Source organism: Scyliorhinus canicula, chromosome 17 (assembly GCF_902713615.1).
Source record: "Scyliorhinus canicula chromosome 17, sScyCan1.1, whole genome shotgun sequence".
Classification (NCBI taxonomy): Eukaryota; Metazoa; Chordata; class Chondrichthyes; order Carcharhiniformes; family Scyliorhinidae; genus Scyliorhinus; species Scyliorhinus canicula.
Window position 1 is genome coordinate 127,973,088 of NC_052162.1, and position 23,113 is coordinate 127,996,200.

The 23,113-nt window shown below is 52.3% G+C and overlaps 1 protein-coding gene across 1 annotated transcript in view; it reads left to right on the plus strand.

Annotated features, from left to right (window-relative positions):
* LOC119951736 (FH1/FH2 domain-containing protein 3-like) overlaps nucleotides 1-23,113 on the plus strand; it is a 76,102-nt gene that overhangs the window by 5,235 nt on the left and 47,754 nt on the right. Inside the window, exon 3 of the mRNA XM_038775046.1 lies at nucleotides 106-280. Coding sequence (XP_038630974.1) covers nucleotides 106-280 — 175 coding nt within the window. The remainder of the gene's footprint in view (nucleotides 1-105; nucleotides 281-23,113) is intronic.

Here is a 23,113-nt window from a genome sequence, read left to right on the forward strand (position 1 = left end):
GGCCCATGCATACGCACACGTGCAGTATAAGAGGGATGTCAGTCGCTCCCTGTTCCTTGATGTTCCTGTTGCTCAACACAGCCTGTCCCTTCATTGTTTCCTCAGTGATGGGCTCCTTGTTCCCGGACAGCACGGAATCCAGCCCGTGACATGGAACAGCCAAGAGTCACGGATTTGGAGAAGGACAAAGGCCAGACAGGAGTCGGGCAGGAAGCTGGAAGTGGAGACAGATTTCAAATTCGAAGACCCGGGTACCGATCCGAGAGAGCAGGAGGAGGAGGTCTGTGTCCCTGTAGCCAAGATCTGAAGCGGGAATATATTCGGTGACCCGCAGCCTCCGCTGCTTCTCTGGGGGGAGAGGATTCCACAGACTGACCTCCCTCTGAGAGAAGAAATTCCTCCTCATCCCCGTCTTCAGTGGGAGACCCCCTCACTTTGAAACCGCACCCCATCCACACCAGTTACAGATCCCCCCCCCCCTCCCCCACACGAGGGGGAAACATCCTCTCAGCATCCACCCTGTCAAACCCTCCCTCAGAATCTGATCCGTGTCAATAAGATCTCCTCTGGTTCTTTCTAAACTCCAATGGGTACAGGCCCCGACCGGCTCAACCTTTCCTCATCGGACAAACCCCCTTCATCCTGGGAATCGTCCTCGTGAACCCTCTCTGAGCGGCCTCCGATGCCGGTGCGTCCCTCCTCAGGTAAGGAGGCCAAAACTGTGCCCAGTACCCCGGGTGAGGCCTCACCAAGGCTCCATTCGGTTGTAGCCAGATCTCCCTAAGTTTCATACCCCAAACCCCCCCCCCCCGGCCACCGTCTATGCAATGAAGGCCAACACTCCATTTGCCTTCCTAATGGCTTGCTGTACCTGCGTGCTGACCTATTTGTGATTCATGTACAAGGGCACCCAGATCCCTCTGTGCCGCAGCGTTCTGCAGTCCCCCTCCATTTCAGCAATAAGCTGCTTTTCTATTCTTGCTGGGCCAAAGTGAATCTTCTCCTCACATTTTCCCCCTATTCTGCTCCATCTGCCAAAGTTCGGCCCGCTCACTCAACCTATCGCTATCCCCCTGGAGACGCTTTGTATCCTCCTCACAGCTTACATTCCCACCTATCTTTGCGTCAACAGCAAATTCGGCCACAACGCAGTCAGTCCCCTCAGCCTGGTCACTGATATAGATCGTAACGGTCCTGCAGTGCTCCCTGTGGAACTCCACTGGTTACTGTTTTGCCCACGTATAAATGGCCCCTTTACCCCGACTCTGCCCTGTGGGTTAGCCAATCCTCTCTCCATGCTCATATATCACCCCCTGCACCATGAACTCCTATCTTGTGCAGTAACCTTTAAAGCGGCACCTTATCCAAATCCACCACATCAACAGGTTCCCCTTTAAGCCACCCTGCTGGAACTCCACCAAATTTGTCCACCCAGTATTTCGCTTTTGCAAAGCAGTGTGAACGCCCCTGGATCGTATTACAAATTTTGTAATGCCCTGATGCCGCCGCCTCGGTAATGGATTCCAGTGTTTTCCCGATTATTTGTCACATTGACGATTGTGGGATCTTTCTGTGCACAATAAAAAGGAATAAAAAGGCAACTTGTCCAAACGAAGAGGGACTTCAACCTGCTTTGGTGCAGTGGGATCTGGGTGTCCTCGTGCTTGGATCGCAGAAAGTTGGTATGCAGATGCAGCAGGTAATAAGGAAGGCAAATGGAATTTTGGCATTTGTTGCTCATGGAATGGAGTATTAAAGTAGGTCAGTGCTGTAACAACTGGATAGGTTTTTAATTATGTTATCTGCCCTGGGAAAGTGCGTGGTCAATTCTAGTCCCACAAGCCCCGGAGTCACAACACAACCAATAATTCTTCGGAAAAGACCCAAAGTTTTTGACCCTTGGCTGCCCAATAATTACAGTCACCAGGTTTGTAAATGTAAACACAGTTACTGTTTATAACGAGGATGATGATGAAATGCGCAGTAAATGCAACTGTATAACGACAAGCTACTGCCTACTTTAACTGTCCCACCCTCTACCCACACACACAAGACAAACAAACAGAGGGGTGGAAAGGGGTAAAAAAAAAAAATAAGGACGATGGTCGAAATATAAGAGTGTTTGCTTCGAATGGTGTTCCCCCGCACACTGGCTGACTAAAGCCACTGGTTTACAGCTGGGAACGGCTGCCTTTGCAGAATCATTCATTCAGCGTTCCCGCTCATCAATAATAATCTTTTATTGTCACAAGTATGATTTACTGTGAAAAGCCCCTAGTCACCACATTCCGGCACCTGTTCGGGGAGGCTGTTGGGAACCAGCCCTTAGAAAACCAGCTCTTCGAGAACATGATGCTTACAGGCATCATGTTTTCTGGAGAGAAGGTGTCATCGAACTGGGCCTTCAGCTCGAGGTTCACATTGAGGCCTATATCTTTCTGCATAGGCATTTTATGTCACATCAAACATTGCTTTCAGCTCAGGGTTTGACTTCAGGCCTTTGCAGTCTTAAAATGACGACAACCAAGACTTGCGAGAGAAAGAAAGAGTTAGCCCTCGCAGTGGTCCTCTGCAGAGGTTTAGTTAGGTCCTTTCTGGGGAGATTTAGTCAGATCCCTCCATCCAGGCTGCCAAGAATCAAAAGTCAAACCAAAATGGAACCTTCTGACGCAGAACATTCCAGTGGGATTGGATCCAATCGCCGCCTGTTACCGGGCGGAGCACAACCTTTTGGACCAATTCATTGGCCGCCAGCCAAATCAATCCAGCCAATCTCTGCCATTGGTGTCGGTTGGTCAACAGCTCCAGCTTTAACCAGCACAGCAACCTATCCTGCTGCTGAAATCCTCTGAATTAAAGGGACGGCCCACTTACCCTTAAAGACACAAGTCCATTAATCATCCATAGATGAAAAATGTAACGGCAAAATGAAAGAAAGAGAGTAAAGAGGAAGGACCCTTACAATTCGTCGTGGGATGACGGGTTATGGAGAAGGGGCACGAATGTGCGGTGAGGCTGAGATGGTTGCATTGAATGGCGGAGCGGGCTCGAAGGAAAAAATTGCCTGCGCCGCCTCCTCGTTCTGAAACCAGCTGCTCATTTTCCCCTGACATTATGGCCGGGATTTTTAAGATGATGGGAGGGTTTCCCTGAAGAGTCGCGGAGACGCACCTGCCCACTGACACCGTCTGTGCCCTGCCCACACCCCCCCCTCCCACCCCCACAGCCATGTGGAGCTCCAACAAGCATTGGAGAACAGGGGCGGCCTGGTGGCGCAGTGGGTTAGCCCTGCTGCCTCACGGCGCCGAGGTCCCAGGTTCGATCCCGGCTCCGGGTCACTGTCCGTGTGGAGTTTGCACATTCTCCCCGTGTCTGCGTGGGTTTCGCCCCCCCCCCCCCCCCCCCAACCCGAAGATGTGCAGTTACAGGTGGATTGGCCAGCCGGTCAATCTCATTGGTGGCACCCCTCAAGTCCCGACGGCACCAGACATCGCAGTGGGCGGTGTCACAAGCTGAAAGAGTGTGCGTGATGAGGCCGACACCAATGTCTTGAATGGAGCTGAACATCAAGTGGCTGTATGCCCCCTCACCAGGCCTGTGCCTCATAGCAGAGGTCACATGGCTCCGACGGACCAGGTCGCACCTTTTAGCTCCTGATTGCATATTGATCCGAAGCGAGCAGGACTGGGAACGTGAGCAGTTCCAACGTCTTAAATCTTAGGTGTCCAGGATATTAAGTCTGGGGGGTGGGCGGCCGAGGGGGGGGGGGGGGGGGGGGGGCAAAGGGATGTGTGTCTCAGGGTGGGGAGGGGACATAGTGGAGTGGGGGGTGTAGGTAGTGTGGGTGGGGGTGGGAGAAGAAGCTACTGCAGCAGTCAGTTTGAGGAGGTGTTCAATGCTATATACTAGCATGTAAATTCAGCAGGTAATAGGGAAGCTAAATGGCTTTTAACTCCAACTGAAATGAAAGAGAATTGTGTAGAATTGATCACATGGCCTTCGTATCAAAGAGGAGACCTTATTGAGACAGACCGGATTCTCAGGGGGGCTCGACAGGGTCGATGCTGAGAGGATGTTTCCTCTTGTGGGAGAGTCTGGGACCAGAGGGCAGGATCTCAGAGTAAGGGGGCCGCCCCATTTCAGACAGAGATGAGGAGGAATTTCCCCTCTCGGAGGGTGGGGAATGTGTGGAATTCTTTCCCGCAGAGAGCTGGAGAGGCTGGGCCGTTAAGTATGTTCAAGGCCGAGACAGACAGATTTTTAATCAGTGAGGGAATCGAGGGTTTATGGGGAAAAGGGGGGAAAATGGAGTTGGGGATTAGCACATCGGATCAGTCACAATCTCATTCCCCCCCCCCCCCAAGGAAGAAAACGATGTGCTTTGTCGGTTGTGAAAGTGGTCCGGGACATCACGAGGCGGACAATTCTGCTTGGAATTAGTAGTCTGTCCTTTATTCCGGAACAATCTCTCCTGGTCTCTCAGTAGGTGGCGCTCTCAGACCACCGTACACAGCCTTGAACCCTGAGGCCTAGGACAGAGCAGGGAGCCTGGAGCCTGGACGAGCTCGCACTCTCTGGGATAAGTTGTTGGGGAAGTGGGGGGTGGGGGGGGGGGGGGGGGGGGGGGGGGGGGGGGGAAGAAGCCATGGAGCGCTCCGACTACCAATCGCCCGGCTGCGATGGACGTGGGGGGTTGGGATGGGTGAACATCGGTCACACTTGCGATGTGGCTTGTTTACCTTGGTCTCCCGTTTTTAAACATCGGCATCCTAATTCTAGATTCTTGGCTAGTTATGCAGGGCATTATTGGGGAGACACCACACAGAATGCCTACAGTGCAGATGGAGGCCATTGAGCCCATCGGGTCTGCATCGACCCTCCGAAAGAGCGCCCTACCTCGGATCAATCCCCCGCCCTCTCCCCGTAACCTCACCTAACGTTGGATGCGAAGGGGCAACTTAGCACGGCCTAGCCACCTAACCTGCACATCTTTGGACTGTGGCAGGAAACCGGAGCACCCGGACGAAACTCACACAGACATGGGGAGAACGGGTAGCATGGTGGTTAGCATAAATGCTTCACAGCTCCAGGGTCCCAGGTTCGATTCCCGGCTGGGTCACTGTCTGTGTGGAGTCTGCACGTCCTCCCCCTGTGTGCGTGGGTTTCCTCCGGGTGCTCCGGTTTCCTCCCACAGTCCAAAGATGTGCGGGTTAGGTGGATTGGCCAAGCTAAATTGCCCGTAGTGTCCTAATAAAAAGTAAGGTTAAGGGGGGGGTTGTTGGGTTACGGGTATAGGGTGGATACGTGGGTTTGAGTAGGGTGATCATGGCTCGACACAACATCGAGGGCCGAAGGGCCTGTTCTGTGCTGTACTGTTCTATGTTCTATGTTCTAACGTTCAAACGCCCCAGTCTCTCTGACTGTATTCCTCAGTCTCTCTGACTGTATTCCTCAGTCTCTCTGACTGTATTCCTCAGTCTCTCTGACTTACTCTCCAGTCTCTCTGACTGTAGTCTCCAGTCTCTCTGACTGTATTCCCCAGTCTCTCTGACTGTATTCCCCAGTCTCTCTGATTGTATTCCCCAGTCTCTCCGACTGTATTCCTCAGTCTCTCTGACTGTATTCCCCAGTATCTCTGACTGTACTCCCCAGTTGTTCTGACCGTATTCCCCAGTCTCTCTGACTGTATTCCTCAGTCTCTCTGACTGTATTCCTCATCTCTCTGACTGTAGTCCCTAGTCTCTCTGACTATTCCCCAGTCTCTCTGACTGTATTCCCCAGTCTCTCTGATTGTATTCCCCAGTCTCTCTGACTGTATTCCTCAGTCTCTCTGACTGTATTCCTCAGTCTCTCTGACTGTATTCCCCAGTATCTCTGACTGTACTCCCCAGTTGTACTGACCGTATTCCCCAGTCTCTCTGACTGTATTCCTCAGTCTCTCTGACTGTATTCCCCAGTCTCTCTGTCTGTATTCCTCAGTCTCTCTGACTGTAGTCCCTAGTCTCTCTGACTATTCCCCAGTCTCTCTGACTGTATTCCCCAGTCTTTCTGACTGTATTCCCCAGTCTCTCACTGTATTCCCCAGTCTCTCTGACTGTATTCCCCAGTCTCTCTGCCTGTATTCCCCAGTCTCTCTCACTGTATTCCCCAGTATCTCTAACTGTACTCCCCAGTTGATCTGACCGTATTCCCCAGTCTCTCTGACTGTATTCCCCAGTCTCTGACTGTATTCCCCAGTCCCTCTGACTGTATTCCCCAGTCGTTCTGACCGTATTCCCCAGTCTCTGTCTGTATTCCCCAGTCTATCTGACTGTATTCCCCAGTCTATCTGACTGTATTCCCCAGTCATTCTGACTGTATTCCCCAGTCGTTCTGACCATATTCCCCAGTCTCTGTCTGTATTCCTCAGTCTCTCTGACTGTATTCCTCAGTCTCCCTGACTGTAATCTCCAGTCTCTCTGACTGTATTCCCCAGATTCGCTGTCTCTGTTCCCTAATCTCTCTGTCTGTATTCCCCAGTCTCTCTGATTGTAGTCCTCAGTCTCTCTGACTGAATTCCCCAGTCCATCTGACTGTAGTCCCCAGTCACTCTGACTGTAGTCCCCAGACTCTCTGACTGTATCCCCCCATTTACTCTGACTGTATTCCCCAGTCGGTCTGACTGTATTCTCCAGTGTCTCTGATTGAATTCCCCAGTCTCTATGACTGTAGTCCCTAGACTCTCTGACTGTAGTCCCAAGTCTCTGATACTGTATTCCCCCAGTCTCTCTGACTGTATTCCCCCAGTCTCTCTGACTGTATTCCCCCAGTCTCTCTGACTGTATTCCCCAGTCTCTCTGACTGTATTCCCCAGTCTCTCTGACTGTAGTCCCCAATCTCTCTGACTGTAGTCCCCAGACTCTCTGACTGTATTCCCCAGTCTCTCTGACTGTAGTCCCCAATCTCTCTGACTGTAGTCCCCAGACTCTCTGACTGTATTCCCCAGTCTCTCTGACTGTAGTCCCCAATCTCTCTGACTGTAGTCCCCAGACTCTCTGACTGTATTCCCCAGTCTCTCTGACTGTATTCCCCCAGTCTCTCTGACTGTAGTCCCCAATCTCTCTGACTGTAGTCCCCAGACTCTCTGACTGTATTCCCCAGTCTCTCTGACTGTATTCCCCCAGTCTCTCTGACTGTATTCCCCAGTCTCTCTGACTGTATTCCCCAGTCTCTCTGACTGTAGTCCCCAATCTCTCTGACTGTAGTCTCCAGACTCTCTGACTGTATTCCCCAGACTCTCTGACTGTATTCCTCAGTCTCTCTGACTTACTCTCCAGTCTCTCTGACTGTAGTCTCCAGTCTCTCTGACTGTATTCCCCAGTCTCTCTGACTGTATTCCCCAGTCTCTCTGATTGTATTCCCCAGTCTCTCCGACTGTATTCCTCAGTCTCTCTGACTGTATTCCCCAGTATCTCTGACTGTACTCCCCAGTTGTTCTGACCGTATTCCCCAGTCTCTCTGACTGTATTCCTCAGTCTCTCTGACTGTATTCCTCATCTCTCTGACTGTAGTCCCTAGTCTCTCTGACTATTCCCCAGTCTCTCTGACTGTATTCCCCAGTCTCTCTGATTGTATTCCCCAGTCTCTCTGACTGTATTCCTCAGTCTCTCTGACTGTATTCCTCAGTCTCTCTGACTGTATTCCCCAGTATCTCTGACTGTACTCCCCAGTTGTACTGACCGTATTCCCCAGTCTCTCTGACTGTATTCCTCAGTCTCTCTGACTGTATTCCCCAGTCTCTCTGTCTGTATTCCTCAGTCTCTCTGACTGTAGTCCCTAGTCTCTCTGACTATTCCCCAGTCTCTCTGACTGTATTCCCCAGTCTTTCTGACTGTATTCCCCAGTCTCTCACTGTATTCCCCAGTCTCTCTGACTGTATTCCCCAGTCTCTCTGCCTGTATTCCCCAGTCTCTCTCACTGTATTCCCCAGTATCTCTAACTGTACTCCCCAGTTGATCTGACCGTATTCCCCAGTCTCTCTGACTGTATTCCCCAGTCTCTGACTGTATTCCCCAGTCCCTCTGACTGTATTCCCCAGTCGTTCTGACCGTATTCCCCAGTCTCTGTCTGTATTCCCCAGTCTATCTGACTGTATTCCCCAGTCTATCTGACTGTATTCCCCAGTCATTCTGACTGTATTCCCCAGTCGTTCTGACCGTATTCCCCAGTCTCTGTCTGTATTCCTCAGTCTCTCTGACTGTATTCCTCAGTCTCCCTGACTGTAATCTCCAGTCTCTCTGACTGTATTCCCCAGATTCGCTGTCTCTGTTCCCTAATCTCTCTGTCTGTATTCCCCAGTCTCTCTGATTGTAGTCCTCAGTCTCTCTGACTGAATTCCCCAGTCCATCTGACTGTAGTCCCCAGTCACTCTGACTGTAGTCCCCAGACTCTCTGACTGTATCCCCCCATTTACTCTGACTGTATTCCCCAGTCGGTCTGACTGTATTCTCCAGTGTCTCTGATTGAATTCCCCAGTCTCTATGACTGTAGTCCCTAGACTCTCTGACTGTAGTCCCAAGTCTCTGATACTGTATTCCCCCAGTCTCTCTGACTGTATTCCCCCAGTCTCTCTGACTGTATTCCCCAGTCTCTCTGACTGTATTCCCCAGTCTCTCTGACTGTATTCCCCAGTCTCTCTGACTGTAGTCCCCAATCTCTCTGACTGTAGTCCCCAGACTCTCTGACTGTATTCCCCAGTCTCTCTGACTGTAGTCCCCAATCTCTCTGACTGTAGTCCCCAGACTCTCTGACTGTATTCCCCAGTCTCTCTGACTGTAGTCCCCAATCTCTCTGACTGTAGTCCCCAGACTCTCTGACTGTATTCCCTAGTCTCTCTGACTGTATTCCCCCAGTCTCTCTGACTGTAGTCCCCAATCTCTCTGACTGTAGTCCCCAGACTCTCTGACTGTATTCCCCAGTCTCTCTGACTGTATTCCCCCAGTCTCTCTGACTGTATTCCCCAGTCTCTCTGACTGTATTCCCCAGTCTCTCTGACTGTAGTCCCCAGTCTCTCTGACTGTAGTCCCCAATCTCTCTGACTGTAGTCTCCAGACTCTCTGACTGTATTCCCCAGACTCTCTGACTGTATTCCCCAGTCTCCCCAGTCTCTCTGACTGTCGTCTCCAGTCTCTCTGACTGTTATCACCAGGTTAATCATCTCTATTGACCAATCCCCGGTTCCGAATGCCTAACCTTGTTGTCAACCATCCTGGTTTCTCCCCTCTTCCCTCTGACTGTTGGCTGGCATGTGTACATCGGCCTACTTCGAGCCTTTCACCACAGCCACCCAACACCACCAGGTTGATTGCCTCCTGAGGCTGCACCCTTTATGCAGTCGCCATAGTTATTTGGATTTTCACTCGGCGGGGTGTGTCGATGACGTAATTGAAATTAACAGTTGGCCATTTTTGTCTGCACGCTGCCTGTGAGGCACAAACCTGTCGGAAACCGAGGCCTGCGGTGCCTGCCGCACTCGCGCACGCCACCAGGCCCACCCTGCGCTCTCCTCGCAGACCCGCCCTAGCGCTGCTCCCCCGGTGGTGGGTGGAGGTCCTGCCTGCTGCCGGTCAGCGCGGGCGAGAGTGTAAATTGGCAGCGGGCCTGTCGGAGTAGGCCAAGCCCTCACCATCAGAAAAAGTCGGGCCTGAGTGAGTTGCTCAGCCGGGGAGCCGGTCCGCATTCGACGGGCCAAGCGGAAAACTCCTCCTGCAGGAATTTGGTGGTTCCGGATTTGAACTACTGGCCGCGTTAGGAATAACAAAGGTTTTCTCACATCGGCTCCAGTTCTTTTTGTCGATTTGCCGCCGGCCCGTGTCCCTCTGGCTCCCAACATTCAAACAGTCTCACCTTATTTTCGGGATGGAATTCATTCAGGACATTAACTCCTGCTCAACCTGCCTTGCTGTAGAAACGGTATGTCGTGGGAAGACCGTCCTTGTCTGCGCGGGATGGAAAAGAAACACTAGCCGCCCACCCTAGCCCCACCTTCCAGCACCCCGCACTGTACCCCGGCGGGTTCCAGCACTTCGGGGTGTGGTTCAAGGTACCCGTCCCGTGAGTCGAATGACTCTGCCTCAACGACCCAATCCGGGCAGGGAATTTCTGTCATCCACCACCCCCCTGGGGGAAGAAGGTGTTTTCTATTACCCTCCCATGTATTCCATCTACCAATCACCTAAAATCTGTGTCCCCTGTTATGGGCCAGGGTTTAGAGAACCCCAAAGTGTATCATGGAGTTCACCTGACCCACAACTTTTACTAGATTGTGGTATGGGGAGCACACGGCCCACTCTACAGGGGTGGTACAGCAGAAAGGGAAAAGTATTTTTTAAAGCAAATCGACGTTTATTCTATTAACTCAAGTTAACCTTTTTAAAACGTACAGTGAACTTCTTAGCAACCATCAATTCAAATACAGCCCCCAAAGAATACAACACTAAGTCATCCTTAATAACTTCCCAAACAACATCCAGACAAAAGAAACACCTTTTAACAGAAGCGCATCAGGTTTACATTCACTACTGAGAACATTTATAATTCTGAATTCACCAAACGATCAAGAGATAGTCTTTTGATGGCAGAGAGAACAGCAGTACACCAGCTCTGTCTGGCTTCAGCTCCAACACTGAAAACAAAACTAAAACACACCCTGTAGCCTGCTCAAAAACGAAAGTAAAAAGCTGACAGACAGCCCTGCTCCACGCACTCTCTGACATCACTGCAGTAGTAAACACCCATTTCTTAAAGGTACTCTCACTACAGATATTTATATACACACCCATTTATAAACACCCATTTCTTAAAGGTACACTCACATGACAGCCCCCCCCCCCTCCCTTGGCAGCTTGCCCCCTCCACTCGGGGAAACCCTGTCTATCCTGTCATAATTCCGTACGACTGAATCAAGTCTCCTCAGCCTCCTCTGTTCTAAGGTAAACAACCGCAGTCTGCCGAATAGGAACAGGAGTCGTCCATTCAGCCCCTCGAGCCTGTTCTGCCATTCAATGAGATCATGGCTGATCTGCGACTTAACTCCATGTAACCTGCCTTTGGCCCATGGCCCTTAATATCTTTGATGAACAAAAATCTACCTAGCTCGGATTTAAAATTAACAACTGGTGTAACTTTAACTGCTGTTTATGGGGGAGCGAGCCCCTCCCCCCCCCCCCCCCCCCCCCAACCCCTCTCCACCCTCCCTCAATGAAATGCCTCAATTCACTTTAGGGAAGCTGATAAATGGCTTCCGCCTCAGGGTGAACTGCTCTTCCACTCCACGTACGGCGAACTTAAAGCTTTCCAGGTCCAAAGATTGTGGCAGGTAGCTCACCCGTACCCTTGCCTTTGGCGACTCCGATTCCCGCCAACTCAACAAAATCCGACTCCAGGCTATCAGGGAGGCAAAGGCCGAGACATCGGCCTCTCTTCCCACCCTAGCTCCCGGATCTTCCGACACTCCGAATATCACCACCTCCGGACAGGGAGCCACCCAATGCTCAGAATTTTGGACATGACATCTGAAAACCCCTTCCAAAACCCCCTCAACCCACGCCAAAAACATATACGCACAGCCCGCTGGCCTCCCCGTGCACCCCCCCCCCCCCCCCCCCCTCCCGGCCTCCCCACACCTACCTTGCACTCCTGAAAAGAACCGGCTCATCCTCGAGACCGTCATGTGGGCTCTGTGCGCCAGATTAAATTGGATGAGGCTTAACCTCGCTCATGATGAGGAAGCATTCACCCTCCGCAGAGCGTCCCTCCACACCCCGGCCTCCAACTCCGCCCCCCCCAACTCTTCCTCCCCCTTGTGTCTGACCTCCTCCACAGGAGCCCCTCCCTATCCACCAGCTCTCCATATATATCATAGAATCATAGAATTTGCAGTGCAGAAGGAGGCCTTTCGGCCCATCGAGTCTGCACCGACCCTTACAAAGAGCACCCTACTGAAGCCCACGTATCTTCCCTATCCCCGTAACCCAGTAACCCCCACTTAACATGTTTTGGACACTAAGGGCAATTTAGCATGGCCAATCCACCCAACCCGCAGATCTTTGGACTGTGGGAGGAAACCAGAGCACCCGGAGGAAACCCATGCACAGACTCCACACAGACAGTGACCCAGCCGGGAATCGAACCTGGGGCCCTGGAGCTGTGAAGCAACTGTGCTACCCACTGTGCTACCGTGCTGCCCCCACTCTCCCTCCCCAGTGTCCTCCTCGGACAACAACATGTCTTGCAGCACCGGAGCTGGCAACTCCGGAAAGGAAGGCACCTCTTTCCCAACAAAGTCCCTCCTCACCTGCAGGTACCTGAACCAGCTTCCTCCAGGCAATTGATACGTCGCCTCTTTATCTACTCTGTCTTTCCCTGCTAATATTCTGAATACTTCCATCAGACCACCCCTTAACCTTCTAAATTCTCACGAAAGCAGGCCAATTTGAAATGAAAATCGCTTATTGTCACGAGTAGGCTTCAAATGAAGTTACTGTGAAAAGCCCCTAGTCACCACATTCCAGCACCTGTTCGAGGAGGCTGATATGGGAATTGAACCGTGCTGCTGGCCTGCCTTGGTCTGCTTTCAAAGCCAGCGATTTAGCCCAGTAACTCAACCTCCATAATCCAGGTATCATTTTTATAAATCTACGTTGCCCTCCTCCCAAGGCCAAACTATCCTCCCCCCCCCCCCCCCCCCCCACCATGCGCATGTGCCAGAACACGCTGGCTGGCGGAGGCCCTTCACCGCCGATTGGCACGGCGCCAACCCCTCTAGCGCCGGCCTAGCACCCGAAGGTGTGGAGGATTCCGAACCTTCTGAGTGGCCTGATGCCCACGTTCTTCCCACAAAACATGCCGACCGGAACTGAACACAAAACTCCAGCTGTGGCTTAGCCAGCCTTTTATACAGTTCCGGTGTCACACTCCTGCTTCGGTGCCTTGCCCCGTAAAGGAAAGTCTGCCTTTCCCTAGCCCCCGCTTCTCCAGTCTCTCCATTGTGTGGTGTCTGGCCCCTTTAAGGGGGCGAGGTCACATGACCAGATGCTAGCTGGCTGCCACGGAACGTTAGTTGTTTCAATACCCAGCTGGTGAGCCAACGTTACTGTATTGGTGACGAGGATAAAACAGAGGACGTGCGGTCCCCCACACTGTGAGTACAGAACCCGTTGAGGTCGGAGTCAGGTTGCAAAACAGGAGCGTGTTCCAGGAAAATGCCTCTAGTTGATTCATTAGATCCCTTTGATGCCTCCAGTGAGGATTGGATGGAGTATATACAACATTTACAGAATTTACAGTGCAGAAGGAGGCTATTCGGCCCATCGAGTCTGCACCGGCCCCTACAAAGAGCACCCAACTGAAGCCCACGTATATACCCTATCCCCATAACCCAGTAACCCCCACCCAACATTTTTTTTTATTGGACACTAAGGGCAATTTAGCATGGCCAATCCACCTAAACTGCACGTCTTTGGGGAATCGAACCTGGGACCTGTCATGATCTGCACTAATGCACATAATGAGATACAGACAGGCAGTGACAGACACCCAGTACAGCCAATCAACACACAGGACAGAACACAACCAATCACCAGGCAGAACACTAGAAGGTGGTCTCCCACTATAAAACACACGAGGCATCAACACTCTGCCTCTTTCCACTGGTGACAACTGTAGTGACAGTCAGGGTGTATATATCAGTCAGCACCTTCTACATGTGGCTCAGAGCTAGTCTGGTCTAGTTAGTTATAGTAAACACACTTAGATTAGTAGAGTGTCAAACCCACAGGGAACTGTGTGCACTGCTTAACAAGTTCAATAAAGCGCATTGAACCAACATCACAGTTTGGAGTCTACTTTCAAGTACAACTGCATCCAGTTGCAGTCCGTGTTACCCCAGGGTGATTAACGCGACAGGACCCTGTTGCTCTGAAGCCACAGTGCTAGCCACTGTGCTGCCAACGCGCAGGTTAGATGGATCGACCATGCTAAAGTTGCCCCTTAGTGCCCACGGATGTGCATGTTGAGTTACGGGGATTGGGCGGGGGAGTGGACACGTTGGCGCGCTCTTTCAAAGGGCGGGTGCAGACTGGTTGGGCCGAATGGCCTCCTTCTGCATTGTAGGGATTCTATCAATCTATGAGAGCGGAGAATTCTGCCCAGCTTGTTGGAAATAAATGTTCGTTGTCTCACTCAGCCGGTGAGACAAAGTTATTACACCGTCCCTGTGACTATTCTAGTCCCTCTCTGCCCTTTCCTGGGCCTTCCCGAAATACAGTGGACCCAAACTGGTTGCACATCTTTGGACTGTGGGAGGAAACCGGAGCACCCGGAGGAAACCCACGCAGACACGGGGAGAAGGTGCAGACTCCGCACAGACAGTGACCCAAGCCGGGAATCGAACCTGGGGCCCTGGCGCTGTGAGGCAGCAGTGCTAACCACCGACCCACCGTGCCGCCCTTGCAAAGAGTTTCACGGTACCCGGGCATCAATTTGTAGGTTTGCCACGTCTCGAGACGGAATGGAGGAGGACTGGAGTGTGCCTGCCCTCGCCCCCGGTGGGGGTACACTCCGAGGGACGCGCCACGAAACGCAGGCAAGAATGATTCCATGATTGGGAAATGGATGAGCTCGGGTCTCTAATGACAGTGATTAACGAGGCCGGAGATGAGCCACTCGTCTTCAAAGAGAGATTATTTAGCTGTCCTGCTGCAGAGGGGAACGTACTCTGCAGGAATTCCGGGCGGGCTAAGCTGATGAGAGACACAATCTTCTGGCTGCTTACGGGTCCCAGGTTCGATTCCCCGCTGGGTCACTGTCTGTGCGGAGTCTGCACGTCCTCCCCCTGTGTGCGTGGGTTTCCTCCGGGTGCTCCAGTTTCCTCCCACAGTCCAAAGATGTGCGGGTTAGGTGGATTGGCCGTGATAAATTGCCCTTAGTGTCCAAAAAGGTTAGGCGGGGTTACAGGGAAAAGGGTGGGGGAGTGGGGCGAGGAAGGGTGCTCTTTTGGAGGGTTAGTCTGGTCACGGAGGGCCGAATGTCCTCCTTCTGCGCTGTAGGGATTCTATGATGATATATATATATATACACACAGCGAGTGAGAGAGTGTCGCAGTCCAAGAGCAAGGAGGTAATACTGAACTGATACCAGACACCAGTCTGACCTCAGCTGGAATATTGTGCACAGTTCTGGGGGCCGCACTATAGGAAGGATGTGAACACATTGGAGAGAGAGAGAGAGCGCAGAAGAGGTTTACAAGGATGGTTCCAGGGATGAGAAACTTCAGTTATGGGGATAGATTGGAGAGGTTGGGACTGTTCTCCTTGGAGAGAAGGCGGCCGAGAGGGGATTTGATAGAGATGTTCCAAATCATGAGGGGGGGGGGGGGGGGGGGTCTGGACAGAGTGGACGGGGAGAAACTGTTCCGGCTTCGTGATAGGATCGGGAACGAGAGGGCGCAGATTGGAAGCGATTTGAACAAGAAGCCAATGTGATTTGAGAAAAACCCTTTTCACACAGCGAGTGGTTGGGGTCTGGAATGCACTGTCTGGGAGTGTGGTGGAGGCAGGTTCAATTGGAGCGTCCGGGAGGGCGATGGGCGATTATCTGAATAGAGACAATGGGGGGGGGGGGGGGGGGGCAGGCAGGCAGGGGAACAGCACTAAGTCACGATGCTCATTTGGAGAGACGGTGCCGACTCGATGGGCCGAATGGCCTCCTTCTGCCCCGTGACCGTTGTGTGATTCAGTGAGAGACAGATGGGGAGGTACAGTGAGAGAGGCAGGGTTAGAGACACAGAGGAAGAAAGAGAGAGAGAGAGAGAGAGACAAAACGAAACAGTGACAAAAAATAACAAATGGAGAGCTGGACTGAGAGAGGCAGCGAGAGAAGCAGAGACACAGACAAAGATAGAGAGAGAGATTGAGAGAGGGAGCAAGAGTCAGAAAGACTAACTCCGTCTCTCCCTATTGTCTGCCAGCCCTGACCCAGCATACAAGGCCTGGCGGTGGGTTTGAAGCCTGTGAGATGTCATTAAATGTAATTGAAGCCATTAACAGTAAATGGACTGTGATTACTGTGTGCTTCAGGGATTGTTTACATTCTTTACTGCACATTGAGGGCGCAGATCAACAGATCGCTGCCAAATTCATAACCTTTCCCCTCTCCAACTGTGAGCGACAGAGAGAGAAGCAATGTCGCATAACACTGAATCCCTCTCTCCCTCTGACTCTCTCCCTCCATCCCTTCCGTCTCGCTCTCTCACCCACTCACTCTCCTTTCCTCTACCACTCTCTCTCTCTCACCCACTCACTCTCCTTTCTTCTATCACTCGCTCTCTTTCACCCACTCACTCTCCTTTCTTCTATCACTCTCTCTCTCACCCACTCCCTCTCTTTCTCTCAATTAGACATAGACATAGAACAGTACAGCACAGAACAGGCCCTTCAGCCCTCGATTTTGTGCCGAGCCATGACCTCTCTACTCAAACCCACGTATCCACCCTATACCCATAACCCAACAACCCCCCCCCCCCAACCTTACTTTTTAGGACACTACGTGCAATTTAGCATGGCCAATCCACCTAACCCGCACATCTTTGGACTGTGGGAGGAAACCGGAGCACCCGGAGGAAACCCACGCACCCACGCTCTCTCTCACTGACTAACTCCTCTCTATCGCTCTCTCACCCATTCACACTTTCCCTCTATCGCTCTCCCTTTCACCGACTCACTCTCCTCTCTATCATTCTCTCTCTCATCCACTCATTCTCCTTCCCTCTATCACTCTCTCTTTCATAAGAACATAAGAACTAGGAGCAGGAGTAGGCCATCTGGCCCCTCGAGCCTGCTCCGCCATTCAATTAGATCATGGCTGATCTTTTGTGGACTCAGCTCCACTTTCCGGCCCGAACACCATAACCCTTAATCCCTTTATTCTTCAAAAAACTATCTATCTTTACCTTAAAAACATGTAATGAAGGAGCCTCAACTGCTTCACTGGGCAAGGAATTCCATAGATTCACAACCCTTTGGGTGAAGAAGTTCCTCCTAAACTCAGTCCTAAATCTACTTCCCCTTATTTTGAGGCTATGTCCCCTAGTTCTGCTTTCACCCGCCAGTGGAAACAACCTGCTCGCATCTATCCTATCTACTGACTTTCACCGACTAATTCTCCTTCTCTCTATCGTGCTCTCTCATCCACTCACTCACCTTCTCTCAGTCGCCCTCCTTTTCACCAACTCACTCTTCTCTCTATTGCTCTCTCACTGACTCAGTCTCCATCGCTCTCTCACCAACTCACTCTTCTCTCTATTGCTCTCTCACTGACTCACTCTCCATCGCTTTCTCACTAACTCACTCCTCTCTATTGCTCTCTCACTGACTCACTCTCCATCGCTCTCTCACCAACTCACTCTTCTCTCTATTGCTCTCTCACTGACTCACTCTCCATCGCTCTCTCACCAACTCACTCTTCTCTCTATTGCTCTCTCACTGACTCACTCTCCATCGCTCTCCCACCAACTCACTCTTCTCTCTATTGCTCTCTCACTGACTCACTCTCCATCGCTCTCTCACCAACTCACTCTTCTCTCTATCGCTCTCTCACTGACTCACTCTCCATCGCTTTCTCACTAACTCACTCTTCTCTCTATCGCTCTCTCACTGACTCACTCTCCATCGCTCTCTCACCAACTCACTCTTCTCTCTATCGCTCTCTCACTGACTCACTCTCCATCGCTCTCTCACCAACTCACTCTTCTCTCTATTGCTCTCTCACTGACTCACTCTCCATCGCTCTCTCACCAACTCACTCTTTCTCTCTATTCCTCTCTCTCACCCATTCATTCTTCCTTCTGTCACTCTCCCTTTCTTGTTTTTTTTAAATTTTAGAGTACCCAATTATTTATTTTCCAATTAAGGGGCAATTTAGTGTGGCCAATCCACCTACCCTGCACATCTGTAGGGGTGAAACCCACGCGAACACGGGGAGAATGTGCAAACTCAACACACGGACAGTGACCCAGAGCCGGGATTGAACCTGGGACCTCGGTGCCGTGAGGCAGCAGTGCTAACCACTGCGCCGCCGTGCCGTCCATTGCTCGCCCTGCCAGCGACTGACTCTCCTTCGCTCCATCCCTCACTCACACACTCACTCTCCTCTCTATCGCTCGTCTCCGTCCCTCTATCGCTCCCTCTCACTCTCTCACCCGTTCATTCTCTCTCCTTCTGTCGCTCTCCTTTTCTTTTTTTTTTGAAATAATTTTTATTCAAATTTTTACAAAATAGTAATAACAACAAATTATATATTAACAACTGAGAAAAACCAAAGAGAACAACCCCCCCCCCCCCCCAGTAAAGACAAAACAGAAAACATAGATTAACGGCCGTCGTAAACAAAGAACATATGGACACGTCCCTTCAACCCTAACCACCAAGACGACCCTCCCCCCAGCTGCTGCTGGCCTCTTTCCCTATCGTTCTGCTAGGAAATCTAGAAAAGGCTGCCACCACCTGAAAAACCCCTGAACTGATCCCCTTAGGGCAAATTTCATCCTTTCCAATTTGATAAACCGCACCATATCATTGATCCAGGCCTCCACGCTTGGGGGCCTCGCATCCTTCCACTGAAGAAGAATCCTCCGCCGGGCTACTAGGGACGCAAAGGCCAGAATGCCGGCCTCTTTCGCCTCCTGCACTCCCGGCCCCTCTGCAATGCTGAATAGGCCGGGAGGCCGGGACGTTGAGTGTCTTTAAGACAGAAATTGATAAATTCTTGATTTCTCGAGGAATTAAGGGCTATGGGGAGAGAGCGGGTAAATGGAGTTGAAATCAACCATGATTGAATGGTGGAGTGGACTCGATGGGCCGAATGGCCTTACTTCCGCTCCTATGTCTTATGGTCTTATATCGCGAGCCCCCAGCCAGGATTGACCCTGGATCCTACCACCCTCGATACCGTCCTTGCTACCCCCTTCCGAAATTCCCTCAGCGCTGGGCATGCCCAGAACATATCGGCATGGTTTGCTGGGCTCCCTGAGCACCTATTGCACCTGTCCTCGCTCCCAAAGAACCGGCTCATCCTCGTCCCGGTCATGTGGGCCCTATGCAGCACCTTAAACTGTATGAGGCTGAGCCTCGCACAGGAAGAGGAGGAGTTCACCCTTCCCAGAGCATCCGCCCACGTCCCCTCCTCAATCTCCTCACCCAGCTCCTCTTCCCATTTACCCTTCAGCTCCTCCACCGAGGCCTCATCCTACCTCCTGCATCACTTGGTATATTTCCGAAATCTTCCCCTCTCCAACCCACACCCCCGAGAGCACCCTGTCCTGGACCCCACGCAGGGGTAACAGCCGCCTGGCAAATGCCCTTACCTGCATGTATCTGAAGATGTTCCCCGGGGGGAGCCCGAACTTCCCCTCCAGCTCACCCAGGCTCGCAAACCTCCCATCTAAAAACAGGTCCCCCAGTCGCTCTCCTTTTCAATGAATAACTCTCCTTCCCTCTTTCGCTCCTTCACACACTCACTCTTCTTCTCTCTATTGCTCTCTCTATCTCTCACCACTCGCTCTCCTTCCCTCTCTCATGCTCTCTCTCACTGACTAATTCTCCTTCCCTCTATCGCTCTCTCTCACACACACACTTTCTTTCTCTCTATTGCTCCCTCTCACCCACTCATTTGCCTGTCTCTGTCACTCTCCCTTTCACTGCCTAACTCTCCTCTCTATCGCTCTCTCACCCACTCTCTCTTTCTCTCTATCTCTCTCTTTCACCCACTCACTCTCTTTCTCTCTATCTCTCTCCCACACCCATTTATTCTCCTTCCCTCAATCGCGCTCTCTTTCACCCACTCACTCTTTCTCTCTATTCGCTCTCTCTCACCAATTCATTCTCCTTCCCTCTATCTCTCTCTTTCACCCACTCACTCTCTTTCTCTCTATCATTCTCTCTCTCACCCGTTCATTCTCCTTCCCTCTATATCTCTCTTTCACCTACTCACTCTTTTTCTCCCTATCGCTCTCTCACACCCACTCACTCTCTTTCTCTCTATCTCTCTCTCTCACACGCACTCACTCTCCTTCTCTCTATCACTCTCTCTCACCAATTCATTCTCCTTCCCTCTATCTCTCTCTTTCACCCACTCACTCTCTTTCTCTCTATCATTCTCTCTCTCACCCGTTCATTCTCCTTCCCTCACTTTCACCCACTCACTCTTCTCCCTATCGCTCTCTCACACCCACTCACTCGCCTTCTCTATATCTCTCTCTCACCCACTCGCTTGCTTCTCCCCTATCTTTCTTGTCCACTCTCTCTCCATCTCTCCCTCTCTCTCTCTCTCACCCCTCAGAGTCCAAAGATTAGGTGGGGTTGCGGGGTTACAGCGATGGGGTAGGGGGTTGGGCCTGGGGTAGGGTGCTCTTTGGCAGGGGCAGTGCAGACTCAATGGGCCGAATGGCCTCGTTATGCATTGTAGGGATTCTGCGGTTCGATGGGATTCAATGAAGACATGTTGGGAGATGCAAATCTCAGAATGGTTTGGACAAAACTGGTGGGAAGGAGTGATTAAAAGGGAGATGGGGCGGTGACGGAGTGAGAGAGATAGCCTAAAGATATCCCGAGCCAACATGCTGGTTCTGATACATTCCCATCCCAGAATTCACCTGTATTCCCACACCCTCTCGCTCCCAGATTACCTTTCCCTCCCTCCTCCCCACTCTCTGTTACTCCATCTACTCTTGTTGCTCTCATAGAACATAGAACATAGAACAGTACAGCACAGAACAGGCCCTTCGGCCCTCGATGTTGTGCCGCTCCTTCTGTATCTCTCCAACCCCCATCCATCTCTCTCTCTGTCTCTCCGATCTTGTCTCCCCAACTGCACTTTTTTCTCCTTATCGCTCCCCTCTCTCTTTCTCTCCCCAACTATCCATCTCTCTCTCTCCTTATCGCTCCCCTCTCTCTCTCTCTCCCCAACTATCCATCTCTCTCTCTCCTTCTCTATCTCCTCTCTCTCTCTCTCCCTCCCCAACTCTGGGCGGGATTCTCCCAACGGGAGTCTATGTGCCGACGCCGGAGTAAAAACCGGAGTGTTTCACTCCGGCATCGACGCCCGTTCCCAGACCCCCATTCTGGGGCCTCTGTGGGACTGGCAGGGGCGTGGCGTGATTTGCGGGGGTGGGGCCTCGGCGCGGCATCGGAGACCCGGCGCAAAAGACGCGGCGCCTTGGGTCCCGCGCATGCGCAGTTGGGGCAGCTCAATCCTGCGCATGCGCAGTTGGGCCGTGCCATCCTGCGCATGCGCGGCGAACTTCTTACGCGCGCCGGCTCCGACCCAACATGGGGTCGGTGTTCAGGGGCCGGCCGCGCAGGAAAGTAGACCCGGGGGGGGGGGGGGGGAGAGGCCAGCCTGTCGATAGGTGGGCCCCGATCGCGGGCCAGACCCCTTCGGAGGCCCCCCTCGGTGAAGGAGCCCCCCTCCCCCCTGCCACAGGCCGCCTCCGAGCGTTCCTGCAGAGTTCCCGCCGGAAGTGACCAGGGGTGAACGGCGCCGGCGGGACTCTGTCGTGTCGGAGCAGCCGCTCGGCCTATCCAGGCCGGAGAATCGGCAGCCCCGCCAATTCCAGCGGCCCGTGGCCGGCGCCGCGCCAAACGTGCCGGCGCAAAGGGCGCCGATTCCCCGCACCTCGGAGAATCGCGCACCGGTGTCGGGGCATTGTGGCGCAGTTGCGGCGATTCTCTGGCCCGGCGCGGGGCTCGGAGAATCGCCCCCCCCTCTCTTTCTCACTCCCTTTCCCTCTCGATCTCTCCAATCCGCTCTCCCCATGCTCACTGTCTCTCTAACTCCCCTGTCGTGTTGTTCACCCTGGGGTAACACGGACTGCAACACGATGCAGTTAATGATAAAGCAGACACCAAACGTAGGCGTTGGTTCAATAAGGTTTATTGAACTCCAGTAACGAAACACACAGCTACCTGTGGGTTGACTCTCTAGTCCTCTCAGCAAACTAACTCTAACTATCTATGATGTGGAGATGCCGGCGTTGGACTGGGGTGAGCACAGTAAGAAGTCTTACAACACCAGGTTAAAGTCCAACAGGTTTGTTTCAAACACGAGCTTTCGGAGCACGGCTCCTTCTTCACCTGAAGAAGGAGCCGTGCTCCGAAAGCTCGTGTTTGAAACAAACCTGTTGGACTCTAACTATCTAGACCAGGCTAGCTCTGAGCCACGTGTAGAAGGTGTTGAATGATTTGTACACCCTGACTGTCACTACAGATATCGCCAGTGGAAAGGGGCAGAGTGCTGATGCCTCGTGTGCTTTATAGTTGGAAAGCCCCCCTGGTGTTCTGACTGGTGATTGGTTGTGTTCTGTCCTGTATGTTGATTGGCTCACCTGGGTGTCTGTCACTGCCCGCTTTTACCTCATGATGTGCATGGGTGCATATTATGACACCCCCCAAACCCCATTCCCCGTCTCCTTAAACCCACTCTCCTCTCTCTCTCTCTCCACACCTTCATCTCTCTCTCCAGCCCACTCTGCCCTCACCTTCTCTATCTCTCCAATCCTCTCTCCCCTCGTTCGCTATCTTTCTCTTTCTGTCTTTTGCTCAGCCTCCCTCTCTCTCTCAGTCTCTCCGTTTCTCTCTCTCTCTCTCTCTCTCATAGAATCCAGTGCAGAAGGTGGTAATTTGGCCCATTGAGTCTGCAGGGACCCTTGGAAAGAGCACCCTACCTCGGCCCATGCCCCCACCCTATCCCTGCAACCTGACCTTTTTTGGTCACTAAGGGGCAATTTAGCACGGCCAATCCACCTAACCCGCACGTCTTTGGACTGTGGGAGGGAACCGGAGCACCCGGAGCAAACCCACGCAGACACGGGGAGAACGTGCAGACTCCGCACAGTCACCCAAGGCTGGAATTGAACCCCGGTCCCTAGTGCTGTGAGGCAGCAGTGCTAACCACTGTGCCGCCATGCCGCCCACCTCTCATTCTCTCTTTCTCAGTCTCTCTCTCTCTCTGCCATTCTCTCTCTCTGGCAGTCTCTCTCTCTCTCTCATTCTCTCTTTCTCAGTCTCTCTCTCTCTCTCTG